At 41.8% G+C, this 13377-nt stretch overlaps 1 protein-coding gene across 1 annotated transcript in view; it reads left to right on the top strand.

Annotated features, from left to right (window-relative positions):
• The window catches only part of FHIP1A (FHF complex subunit HOOK interacting protein 1A), a 202400-nt gene that overhangs the window by 138414 nt on the left and 50609 nt on the right, over positions 1–13377 (top strand). Inside the window, exon 7 of the mRNA XM_054717689.1 lies at positions 1852–1938. Within this exon, the coding sequence (XP_054573664.1) occupies positions 1852–1938 (87 nt within the window). The remainder of the gene's footprint in view (positions 1–1851; positions 1939–13377) is intronic.

Here is a 13377-nt window from a genome sequence, read left to right as displayed (position 1 = left end):
TGATGCTTTACTCGAAGCATACTAAATGTTCTTGAATGAGTAAAAATGTTAGTTTATGGGTTTCTGGGAAGTTTTAATTGAGAAAAAGTAAGTAGATATTCTTTATCTTCCTCATAAAAAATGTTAACTCTGTTTTGATTATCCACTTAACCATCAAAAATAAGTTCAATGCCTGACTCATTAAATAGATATTTTTAGGCTTCTAAGTACTCCAAATTATACCACTTTTATTTCAAGGTCTTTTGGGGAGTCTACAAAGGAAAACACTTTGTTGTGCTTAATGGTGCATACTACATAAAGAATATTGTTATCCCAATTGAATTTAGAAGAACTTAAGCATCTTCTTAGCAACACAAATTAAATTTGCTTTGAAATTGGCCTGCTTTGGGGGGGGGGGGAAAAACGCCACTGAACTCTACTATATTTCGCTTCTTGATTAGATTTTTACTTTCAGATTTTTTGTTACTGTTTTCAATAAAAATCAGATTTTATAAACATTTAAGGATGTAGTAGGTTTTCGTCAAAAATGTTTTATTTCTGTATAGCATAAACATCACCTCAATATTGGATTTATTAAGAAATCAGATTTTCTTTATGGTGATTGTGAGGTGAAAAATGTTAGTTATAATCTGTTTATCTACCAAATAAAGAAATAGCTTCTGGAAGGAAATGTAGTACATCACTTTGGTTCCCATCTCATTTTTATTGCTAAGTCAAAGGAAGTTTTATTTATATATAAGATAAGTGGATTACATCTTAAGTTATTTTTTTCTTTAATATTACAGTCTATCAACGTTTTCCTGCAGAAATGTGTGGACATAAAAGAGATGGAACTGTTAGTTTCTCCCCAAATGTACACAGAGAGATTATTAGTAATTTAAAGATCTAGCCCCACTTCCCTAGAAAATGCTTTTTTATTTTATTGTATGTCTTTTAAGAAAGAGAATTAAAGCTAACAGGCATGCTTGAGAACCGAGAAGTGATATATTTCATTCTATATTTTGAGGCCATATACTACTTTTAAGATTTTTTGTTTGTTTGGGGGCGCTATTGTAAAGATTACCTGTAAAAGAGGCTAACCAAAGAACTTCTTTGCATATATGCATAACCCATGGACACAGACAATAGTTGCAGTGAAGGCCTGGGGAGGTGGGGGGTGGGTATGGGGTAGAGGGATTAATGGGGACTAAAGGGGGGCATCTGTAGTACTTTCAACAATAAAGATAAATTTAAAGATATTAGCGGGGGTTATCCATGCAAATTATATTTTGTAAATCAAATATAGGAAGACTTGTGCCTCTGATAATGTTTTCTGCTTTTGAATAGGATCTATTTTTTAATGAAAAGAATTTCTAAATGCCTTCCTCCTTAGTAAAAAGAGTAGCAGAAAATGCACCTCTAAAATGAAAAATTCTTTTCTACCAGCAAAATAAGTGTATTTAATTGTCCATTTTGACAGTTGTATTCTTTTTTTTTTAATTAGTCACAAATTGAGATGGGACACAGATGAAATTATGGTGTAAAATTATACTTTCTAGTTTGTGAATTTTATGATATGACTCTGTATACATCTTCAGTCTATTTTTCAAATAGAAACGTAAAACTATCAGCTTTTCTCTCTCTCTCTCTTTTTTTGTTTTGTTTGAAAGTCCAAACTATTTATACTGGAATAAACCATCTGAAAAAATTCCATGGTGGTTTGAAGTCTGAATTATTCTTTAATCGTGAAATAAATGGCCAAAATTTGTATTTCTATTTTGAATTCAGGATGTACACAGAAATGTTTGATTTTTAAGAAGACCTAAAAATTGAATTCTTTGTAATTTTTATAACTACTTATTTCTCCCTTAGGTGGCTCATCCTTTGATTCGTAACCAGCTTGTAAATTATATTTACAATGGGTTCTTGGTACCAGTCTTGGCTCCTGCCCTCCACAAGGTCAGTGACTGGCTGATGTGATATTTATCTGTTTGTAGTACAACTAATGGAAACGGAGAAAGGCCAACATGGTGTGACTGACTTGATGGCGACTTCAGCTTTATTTCTCACACCATCTATATTCCTTAGCCATATCAAACAGGTCTTAACAATGGTGACAGCTTAAGTCCGATGGGATCTATTTATTGTCACGGAACATGGCATTTTGAATGTCAAGTAAGATAGTCTAAACCAGGATTGGCAACTAGACTGACTCCTGTGCTTGCTGAGGTCATGGATGGTGGCTACTTGAAACTCCCTGTTAAGCTGTCCTATAAGGCCACATCTGTCATAGGGAGGGCAAGGTTTACTATGAATGTGGAGAGGGGTGTGGGAGCAAAAGTCCCATGGATTTGGCATATCTCAGAACATAATTTTTTATTATAAAAATTTTGAGACAGCAAAAAAGTAAAGTGAAGCCAAGTTAAGGTCTCATCAAAGGTTGGCTGTCTCATTAGCACCAGTCTGAATTCACTATGATGCTTTCATTTTGTGTAATAAGTCAGCTTATTCCATTGTGAGATGTCAGGAGATACCCATGGACCTAGAATTCTAATTTTAAGTTCGTGCTTCACTAAGTAAAGAAACATATACAATATTTAGTTCAAGAGGATCTTTGTCAAGTTATTGTAAGTGCCAGCCTTGGTCAGGAGAGAAGCAAGGAACTACTTATCACATGCATTTGGATGGAATGCCCATTTTTCTACTCCTGGAAGTTCCATTTCCATGGGCTCTCATTTTACACAATCCAAGATTACCTGATTATGGCAACTTTGAAGCCTGGCTGTATATGCTCATGGGAACAGCAGGTCTCCCCTGCACCCCCCAAATTTCCGAAGTTTGAGCAGATGTTACCTTGAAGGCAATTCATACCACAGATACCATGGTTAGTATTACAACTCCAGCGAGCCTTTCTGCATGCCCGTCTCATAGAGCAGCAGGTCTTGGTGGAAGATGTTCATGTCTTGCCACTTAGTGCCTTTTGAGCACAGTGGCAAAGTTTTCCAAACAGACAGGGTATTTGCTCTGAATAGGACTTGTGTGTTACTTCTAGGCTCAAGAGGGACTCTTGGGTACGGTTTGAGATTGAGATTTCCAGTTTATTTTGTGGTTTGTGGGCACGAAGGGCCCACGTCTTTAAAATGAAAAATGCTTGTAAAATATGGAACATATCTTTGGAAAATACACCCCTGTATTTGTTTCCAGGTTGTCTTTCTGTTAGTATCTTGCTATTCTGGGGATGGGGTGGGTGTCTTGCAGTTGAGGTCTCCAAGCCTCTGCATGAAGGAACCCAGCAGTGCTGGTGAAATCCTTGGCAGTAATAATCCATGTACTCCCCCGCACATTTAGACTTAGTTCCACATTTATTCCCATCCTTTCCCCCATTGACCGGTTGACCTAAAGTAATTTCTTATCATTTCCTAATAGCTGTAATTATAAAAATATTATTTGTTCAGTATATGTTATGGTATTATAATTAACCTACCTTAATGTTACAAATATTAATGTTAACTCTCTATCCATAATTGAGGATGAGATCCACCTCAGAGAGCTTCCATGAGGCTCTGACGGGTCACAGTGCTCCCCTTTATAGCATGCACCACAAGTGGAATTGAATCATTAAATGTGCAATAACTTGCTGAATGCCTGTCTCCACATGGTGCACCTGCTTCTTGGAGTAGGGTTCACACTTGTTTTGTTCACTGGGGTACCTCCAGTGCCAAGCACAGTACCTCAGATTTAGAGGTTGAACAAACAGCACACAAATGGAATGATGTTTGTCAGAGTGCCAAGCAGAGTGTTTGCACTGGGTACATCTCCCAAGAGTGGATCACAGAGAATAATAATAGCACCTTACATAGATTAACAAAGATTGTTCTCAATAATTCCCATAATTAAATGAAAAATTTTAAATCATGAAATTATTTTAATACATGCTTATTGTGAAAAAAATACAGTCAATACTGAGTATATAAAATGCAAAGTGAATGTTACCATACTCGATTTCTAATCCCTAATTAAGATTCCTTAACTTTTATCCATCTCAGACCATTTCTCCCAGGACTATTGAGCTACTAGAAAGAATATTTCCTCAATTTATTTTTCATCCTGCTCTTCATCTTTTTCTTTTGTTTGTGGTTAACAGCCTCTCCTCTGGCTCTTGGCTTCTGAAATGGTTGATGAAGAAAAGAGCCTTTTATGAATGCCAGGACAGGGGCTAGAAACAGATGAGGAAAAATGTCCAGAATTGGGTGTTTCTTGAGACGTTCCCTGTGGGAACAGTCCCCTACTGGGCATCTCAAGTCTACAGCAGGGGCTCCTGTCCTTGGTTTTCACCCTCTGGGTCTCTTGCCTTGACAGAAGAGCCTGATTTAATACCCTAAGTAAATTTCCCTGTGAACTATCTCAGCCCCCAGTTTATGCAAAACATTCTAGTTGCCTGCCATCAGCGTAGGCAGTCTGTAGAGGTGAATTTAGTCTCTCTCGCATAAGTAATATAAATAAATTCATACTTAAAAACTTTACCACATCACAATCAATACTCATAAACATTGTCTCCACAGCATTGCTCAACGAGAGCTGAAGTCCTTACAGAGGCTGTGGGTGGGAAAAGGAGGGGAGGGGGGATAGGCAAGTGAAGATTGTCTCCACCTTCCCTCTTCCCACTCTATGTATTTTTATGGTCACACCTCCAGTGCAGTTTGTCCTGCTGTATGCTTTCTTCATGCAGTGCCGTGGGGCAGCCATTTGTTATCCTGTGTTAGTATGAAGCTAGGTTGTTTTTTTGTTTGTTTTTTTTTAATAGGGCTGCACAGATTTCTGTAGTGTGGATATACAGGTCTGCAATCCTTTATTCACAACTCAAAAATGCAAACATCTCTGAAAACGGAATTTTTAGAATAATTGTCTTTGATGGCAAACCCATATCTAAACTGTCTCAAGGCTGTTTTTGTTTTTTAAATCTCACTTGAGTTAATATTTGTGTGTTATATGGAAGAAAAAAAATATGATGTATTTGATTTTAGAATTCTGCTCCAGATCTGCTGGGTTACGTCAAATATGGCAGGTGTAATATTACTTTTCTAATATATGAAATTTCGAATTCCAAAATGCATGGTCTCCAGGGTTTTGAATAAGAGATTGGAAGCCTATTTTGGACACTTAGGGAAGGATACATTTTTGGAGATAGGTTAAATCACACTTTGTAAAAATCACATTAAAGAAAATGATACCATGTCAATGTAGATCATTTAGGAGTTGGATCTAACCATAGCCAAGGACATCATGTAAAATTATGACTTTAGATTAATGTAACAGCCCCCATCCAGCAAGAGCTAGCTCTGTCTCAGTATGTTTAATTGATCAAAGCTAAGTTATCAAGGCTGAATATTCATTGACATAGTTATATTAGTCTGTGTTCTCAGTGGAATGGATGCCAAGATAGGTTCAAAGTGCAAGGATTTTGCTAGGGGAAATGCTGGTGAGAGAGAAAATAGGGAGCGAGGTGGGGGAAGGCTGGGGGCGTGGTCAGACTGCAATGCAATCTGACCCCCAAGTGAAGGAGAGGGTGTAAGATTGAATGGGAGTGTTGCAGGCTGCCGGGAGGAGGCCTGTGTTTCCCAGGGACAGGTCTGCCAAGCATCCCCACTGCACTGTCATTGGCTGTGAGGAGCCTGTGGGAGGTGTGGGAGCATTTCAGTGTAGCCACGGGGCCCCTGGTCACTTAGGCTCCCTGTGGTTAGAGGTCTAGGTGGTGGATTCCCATGGCCACTGTGTTTCCACATGGTTGATTTCCATGGTGTTCCTGATTGTAGCTGTCAAAAAGATAGACATATATATTTGCTTAATTTACAGACCTCCTTTTGTGTGTGCAAAACATTCCAGAGTTCAAATGCTCTCTCATGCACAGGGTCGTTTTGGTAAGGATTAGCTTGAGAAAAGAACTTACTAATCAGTCACCATGATTATGCTTCAGTCACAAACAACACCAACGTCTCTTTATGTTTTTGTTCGCATGACATGTCCGTCTTGGGGTGTGGAATGAGCAGCTTGTAGGTAGCTTTTCTCCATGATATCCTCAGTCAGGGACCCAGGTTGATAGATCTTCAACATCTGATATCTCTGGTCATAATGTCAGAGGGGAGAGGCCATAGTGAATGGCCCACTGGCTTTTGAAGCTCCCGTCTGGAAGTGACACATATCACTTCTGTTCTCATTTCATTCTCTAAAGCAAAGAAAATCACATCTGACCTCAGAGGGCAGTGCAGTTTCATTTTCTCAAAAAGAAGAGAAGCCTAGAATGTGATCATCAGCCCTAATGACTTTTGTCAGATGGCACCCACTGGGTAGTGAGGAGAGTCTAAAGGAGTATGATGTTTCAATGATCTATTGATGTGTGATAAGCTGCCCCCAAACTTAAAGACTTATACAATCATTTATCATTAGAATAAAGCACAAGTCTCTGGTTCAGGAATCAGGGCAGGGCACAATGGGGACAGTTCCTTTCTGTTTCATGATGTCTGGGGCCTGAATAGCTTGGGGCTTGGTGGAGATCTCGCTCTCTCTCTCTCTCTCTCTCTCTCTCTCTTTCTCTCTCTCTCTCTCTCTCTCTTTCCCTCCCCCTCCTTCTTTCCTTCTTTCCACAGAATCTCTCCCTGGGACTACGTTGGGCTTTCTCATAGCATGGCAGCTTCAGGTAGTTGGATTTCCTATATGTGGGTTGAGGGCTCGTAGAGACAGGAAGTAGAAGCCTCTAGTCTGGAAACTAAAACAGTGTTGCTTCTGTCATATTTCATTGTTCATAGTAGTCACAGAGCCCACCCACTTTCCAGGGGAGAGGACATACCGTAGACCCTACCTCCTAATGACAGGAGTTCAATTTGTGCCCATATCCTGGGTGGGTTTACTATGGTTCCCACCTCTAGGACTGGATGTGTTTGTTAAGGGGCAGAGAACTATACAGAAAGGGCCACCTGATAAGAACCATGAACTTCTGTGAGGGTCACAACCAAATCTGAGGCAAACTCTCAGAGAGGAAGTCAGTGGAATAAAATAAATAGCAAGACTTTATTCTCCTTCCTTCCTCCGATGTCCTGGTGGCTGAACCCAAATGGAAACCAGGTGGCAAGGGATTCATGGGAAAAAGTGGTCCATACAGATCAACTGAGGCCCTGTGCAGGGTGAAAGATGGAGAGGGGCAAATGGAACACATCCAGTACATTTATTTACTAGGGTCAGCATTTTAGAGTAGTAATTAGCATGTATAGATGGCATCTATAGAGTGTGTTTGGAAATGCTTAAGTAAACTCTGGTTTAAAATTTCCTAGAAACACATAAAGGAAGTCTATTTTTTATAGTTCACTAGAGGCCTGGTGCATGAAATTTGTGCACGGAGTGGGTGGGGGTGGGGCGGTCCCTCAGCCAGCCTGTACCCTCTCACAATCCGGGACGCCTCGGGGGATGTCCAACTGCCAGTTTAGGCCCGATCCCGATCCCTGTGGGATTGGGCCTAAACCGGTAGCCAGACATCCATCTCGCAATCCGGGACTGCTGGCTCCTAACCGCTTGCCTGCCTGACTGCCTGATTGCCCCTAACCACTCACCTGCCTGCCTGATCGCCCCTAACTGCTGCCTGCCTGCCTGATGCCCCTATCTGCTCGCCTGCCTGCCTGATCATCCCTAAATGCCTCTGCCTGCCTGCCTGATCACCCCTAACCACTTGCCTGCCTGCCTGATTGCCCATAACCACTTGCATGCCTGCCTGATCACCCCTAACCACCTCTGCCTCGGCCCCCGCCATGGTGGCTTCGTCCGGAAGGACATCCAGAATGACGTCTGGAAGGTTGTCCGGTTGCCCAGTCTAATTAGCATATTATGCTTTTATTATTATAGATAGTTACCACCCAATTCTATGTATTGAACCTTATCCTTTGGAGCCTAAAATCATGGTTAGACTTGAATGTAACAGGCAGATATACTAACGACATAGTAGACATGAATGTTGTCTCTTACTCAGTCTTCAAGGACCAGCTTAAATCTCACTGGCTCCTCAGCTGTTCCTGACTTTGGGGGTTCTAGAATTCATAGCTCTTAATACCTGTATCAGTCATTTTGAACTCAGCATATGCACTTTTGTATTATTTGGTGTGTTCTTGGTATTTGACTCTGTGTTCCTATCTCTATCCTGAGTCTCTGGAAGAGTATATCTATGGTTCCCAAACCATGTGCCAAGGATCCGTGGGGGTTCTCAGTGAACTCACAGGGATGTTGCCAGATATGTTAAATTTATGAGGAACCACAGTGGCATCTGTCTGATACTAAGTGAACTCCTAGCTCGAAATAGTTCAGTTTCAGCATTCAATACACATTCCTTTCAATATGCTTATACCTTTGTAAAGCTGAGTTTGGGATGGGTCCTGTTCTTTAAAGCAAATGCTCATGAAAATCCGTGTGGGACAGAGTGAGGTTGGTAGTGTCCAATCTGATTCCTAGGTATAAGTGACCAACAGGAAGTGAATTGTTAGGACTTAACAACACATTAAGTTGCTTGGTCTTAAATACTTAATAAAGGTATGTCTGGGTATTTCTTTTGGCTTCTGAGTGCTATGAAAAAAAATTCTGATATACTGAAGGTACCATGGACTGAAAGTGCTTTAGATCCTCTGGTCTGGGAAGAATGATCTTTTATGCTTTAGAGCAGGGTTTGGCCAGCTATGATCTGGGGCCAAGTTTGGTCTGTGGTTTGTTATCATGTATCTTTTTTTGTGTGTGTATATTTTATTGATTTTTTACAGAGAAGAAGGGAGAGGGAGAGTTAGAAACATCAATGAGAGAGAAACATCGATCAGCTGCCTCCTGCACACTCCCTACTGGGGATGTGCCCAAAACCAAGGTACATGCCCTTGACTGGAATCGAACCTGGGACCCTTGAGTCCACAGGCCGACACTCTATCCACTGAGCCAAACCGGTTAGGGCTGTTATCATGTATCTTGAGTTAAGAATGGTTTTTATATCCATTGAAATATAAATAGATAAACAAAATGTGATACACACACACACACACACACACACACACACACACTCACACACTCACATACACAGAGGAAATTCTGACACATAGATGAACCTTGAATTGTGCTAAGTGAAATAAGCCAGTCAAAAGCAGACAAATATCACGTGAATCCATGTATAAGATATAAGATGTACCGAGTGTAGTCAAATTTATAGACAGAAACCAGAATAATGGTTACCAAAGAGGGGGGAGTAATGAGTTATTGTTTAATGGGTACAGTTTCAGTTCCACAGATGAAAAGAGTTTTGGAGATTGGTTGCACAATAGTGTGACTGTACTTAACATCACTGAGCTGTGTACTTAAAAATTGTGTGTTTTACCCACAATTTAAAAAGAAAGGAATATACAACAGAATGACAAACCCTAAAATATTTATACTTTGGCCCTTCACCGAAAATGTGTGCCGAGTCCCGCTCTGGAGGGTAGCATGGTGCTCTGTATATTTTAGATGATCCCTATATGTTTGCAGATGATGGTAATAGTGGAAGAAAGTCCCCAGTTAGAAAGAGATGGCCTAGTGAGAGGATTTTCAAGTCCTTTTTGTTCTGAAGGCAGTGATGAGGCTGAGGAGCAATAGGCAGAAACTGAAGGAAGCAGGATGATTGGCTTGGAAGAGTCTTTGTCCAGGTGTGTTGTTTAGGGGTCCCGGGCTGGCGGGAGACCAGCAGACAGTTGGTGGCAGCAGCTGAAGATGGCTCTAGCAGGGACAGAAAGGGGACTGGAGGACTCAGTCATATTATTTCTGTCACGTGTCTTATGAACTAGGATGGTCTTCTGTTTTGTGGGTTATAGTGGCTCCTTTATTTGGAGACTGGTAAGAAATGAAGGGAGAAACATGGGGCTATCTGTAGTAGTTGAAGGCGGAGACATTGAGGATGTTGAAGTAAGGGATGGATGGAAGGAAAAGCGATCACACAATCCTTTTCTGCAGGCAGCTCACAGGCATTAGCAGTAAAAACTGTGGCCTGAGAGAAAGTCTGTACCTCTGGTTTTTGCAAAAAGCAGCTAGCTGTGTTTCATTCAGCAAATTATTCCACATATGTGTGCCTGGAAAACCAGCAGAAAAAAAATCTACCAGAAAAAACGATTTTTCCACCATCTCTGCGTGCTGAAACCATGCTGGAACAGTATACATGGGTAGAATAATTCAGGCATTTCCTTAAAGGCCTGTGTGCTGGGTTCCTAAAAGCCACATTGGAGCCCATTTGTTTTACAATCTTGTCTTCCAAACACATACATACATATTCATGAGCTGTATCCTGTGAGCTCAGTAATTCATAGCTTATTGACTTAGGTTGATGGATGGAAGTTTTTGGGGGACTAGAGAAGAAAAGATGGAAATTTTGAGAGGCTGGGAGCAGCCACACTTGTGAATCATCCACTTGCTATTAATGTGTCTGTGGGTGGGGTGGGCGGGCACCCCTTCAGAGCCCAGTTGGGCTCTCACTAGCTAGGGATGTTTTTAACTTTTATGAAACTAGTTAGAGTGAAGATTTTGAGAGAAATTAAATACAATCCTCAAATGATCATGATTAATAAATGTTGATGAGCTATAATTGGTGCTGAGTTTACGGGAGGAATACCTAAGCCTGTATGTCCTACTGTTTTTAGTCTCCAGTAGAATGAGCAGAGCAGCCTGTCACCTCACTAAGCTCCACTTCCATCCATCCTCCCTCCTGCATCTCTAGTCTGGGAGGTGGCGAAGGGGCTTTGGGCGGCCGGAGGGCCGAGACAGATCTCCTGCTGGCTCTTCTGACAGACTCCCTGTTGCATTTGTGGGTACGGAGCATGTCGGCCCTCTTTGTCACTGCTGTCATCTGTGTCACTTTCTGTTGAAAAACACTTTGAAGTCTTAGGTCTGGTTTCCACTAATGATGTAAAATTTCACCGACCAGTCATTGCTTTCAGTGGGAAGTTGGAAGAAAAAAAGGAATCAAAACCATGGAATTAGGATGCCATCTTGACCCTGCCATCTTGGCACTTTGAGATTTTATTTATTAAGTTTGGTGGTTCTTTGCTAAATCCTTCGTTATAGTTTTTCTTGAGTTATGGAAGTGCCCACTAGACTCCAGCTCTGAGGAGAGCTATACTAAAAACTGTAGTGGGATAGTATTTTGTTCCCTCCATTTCATATTTCTACTTACACATTTCAGTAATTTGCTTTTAAAACCTGTTCTCTAGATTAGTGACCCAAGATGTTTGAGCACGAAAGGCCTCTGAATGTTGTCCTGCTCTGTTTTCTGCTGGCTCCTTATTCCCTTTTCTGTAATGATGTTGAGCTCTCCTTGTTCATATGGAACTTTGTTACCCTGCCTGCAGTAGACCAGTCACTTAAAGGCTTCTGTCCTCCACGTCGCTGAAAGCACAGCGGTGTGCCCACCTGGACCCACAGGCTGCTGGTCTGGTGCAAAGTGATAGGACCTCAAGGATGCCCTGGAGCAGCGAGGTGCTTCTGCACAGAAGCTGCGGCTGTTGTCTCAGCCTCTCCGGCAGGTGCAGTGGCTCCAGGCAGGGAGGTGCTCACTCCCTCAGGGCCATCTGGCAGCTGGGAAGCCCTGCGCTGTGTGTGGAGGCCTGAGCTCAGCAGGAGAGCTGATGCACCTGGTGCCACCTCATGTTTATATTGCGTTGTGGTTCCTGTTTGATGCGGGAGCTCCATTTATGACTGAGGAGCTAGTGGAGCCCAAACAATCCTGTCTTCTCCATTACTCTGAACTGAGAAGAACCGTGGAAGTGGAGAGGCCACAGTACAGATAGAAAGATCACTGTAGTCCGTCAGCGATGGCAGTTGAACGAGGTAATTAAAAGGCCCAGTCCTGTCTCGGGCCTGCAGCTATGTAATGTGGATCGGCAGTAGCACTATTAAACTTGGTTGAAGAATCATATTAAACAGGCTGGCTCTAGACAGCCTAAATTAATAATCGCTCTATCCAATGAGAGCCAGCTATTAAGTAGACCTAGAAGATTTTAGTGGAAGTTATAAGAGTATTTGACTTGAAATACTTGATTTATTAATTGAAAACTGAAAGTTAGCTTGTGCCATTGAATACATCCAATTAATGCATTGTATTCAAATAAAATTTTGGGAAGGAGCACAGCTTAACAGTTTTTAAATTGGGGTTTGAGGTTAGAGAGATGTTAGTTTTGAGTTCTGTTGTTTCACTAGCAGTATGACTGTGTCAAGTACCTTCATCTATGTGTATATATTACCTGTGGGTAATAACATCTACCTTATTGGTTCTTGTGAAGAATAAATGAAATACTGCATTTAAAGTACTTATTGTCTCTGGTACTTAGTACTCAATATTACCTATTAACCAGCTGAATCTCTGAAATGAAACATCCTTCATATGATATGGTATATTATTGGACAGTGAATTTTATGCCATTTTTAGTGCTATAGTATTTTTATTTTAGACTAGAGGCCCAGTACACAAAATTCATGCACGGGGGGCGGGGGGATGGGTAGAGTCCTGCAGCCCAGCCTGCACCCTCTCGCAGTCCAGGAGCCCTTGGGGGATGTCCGACTGACAGTTTAGGCCTGCTCCCCATGGGTCTAAGCCAGCAGTCAGACATCCTTAGTGCTGCAGTGGAGGCGGGAGAGGCTCCCGCCACCACCACTGCCTTGAGCCCGGCTCAGGGCTTCTGGCTGAGTGGCGCTTCCACCACCAGGAAGCAGCTCCTGCATTGAGCGCCTGCCCCCTGGTGATCAGTGCACGTCATAGCGACTGGTTGTTATGTCGTTGGGTTGATTTGCATATTAGCCTTTTATTATATAGGATAATACGCTCATTGTTCCTTAACACATTTTTACCTTATTTCATAGACAGCATGACTCTGGACTTACTCTTTCCTCATTGCTCTCAGAGTGTGGAGTCAACTCAGTTGTTCCTAGAATTAGTTTCCTATTTATTTTAAAGTTCAGTGTCAGAGGTTCTCAAATCTAAATGTGCAAAGGCAATTACCTGGGCACTTTTTACATGGGAACTCCTGACTACTAGAGATTATGGTCTAATAGGTAGGGCTGAGGCCCAGAGTTTGCACTTTAGCCAGGACCACGCTCACTTGATCACACGGATCCATGTCCTTCTGCGGGCACTCTGGCTATTTATGCTCTTTCATTGGATGAGGATGCAGAAGACATGGGTCCTAGTTTTGTGTGTGATCTCCAGGGCCTTAACCCAGTTAAGGATCCAGGTTTTTCATCTGTGATAACCCCACTGTGTCAGCCTCCCAAGGCTGGTGGCCATCAGATGAGGAGGAAGATGACAGCACTTTGGCAAGCACTGGAGCCTTTTCCAAATGAGCAAGGTATTAGAACTTGGAT

This window comes from Eptesicus fuscus, chromosome 6 (assembly GCF_027574615.1).
Source record: "Eptesicus fuscus isolate TK198812 chromosome 6, DD_ASM_mEF_20220401, whole genome shotgun sequence".
NCBI lineage: Eukaryota > Metazoa > Chordata > Mammalia > Chiroptera > Vespertilionidae > Eptesicus > Eptesicus fuscus.
This window is presented reverse-complemented; position numbering and strand designations above follow the sequence as displayed.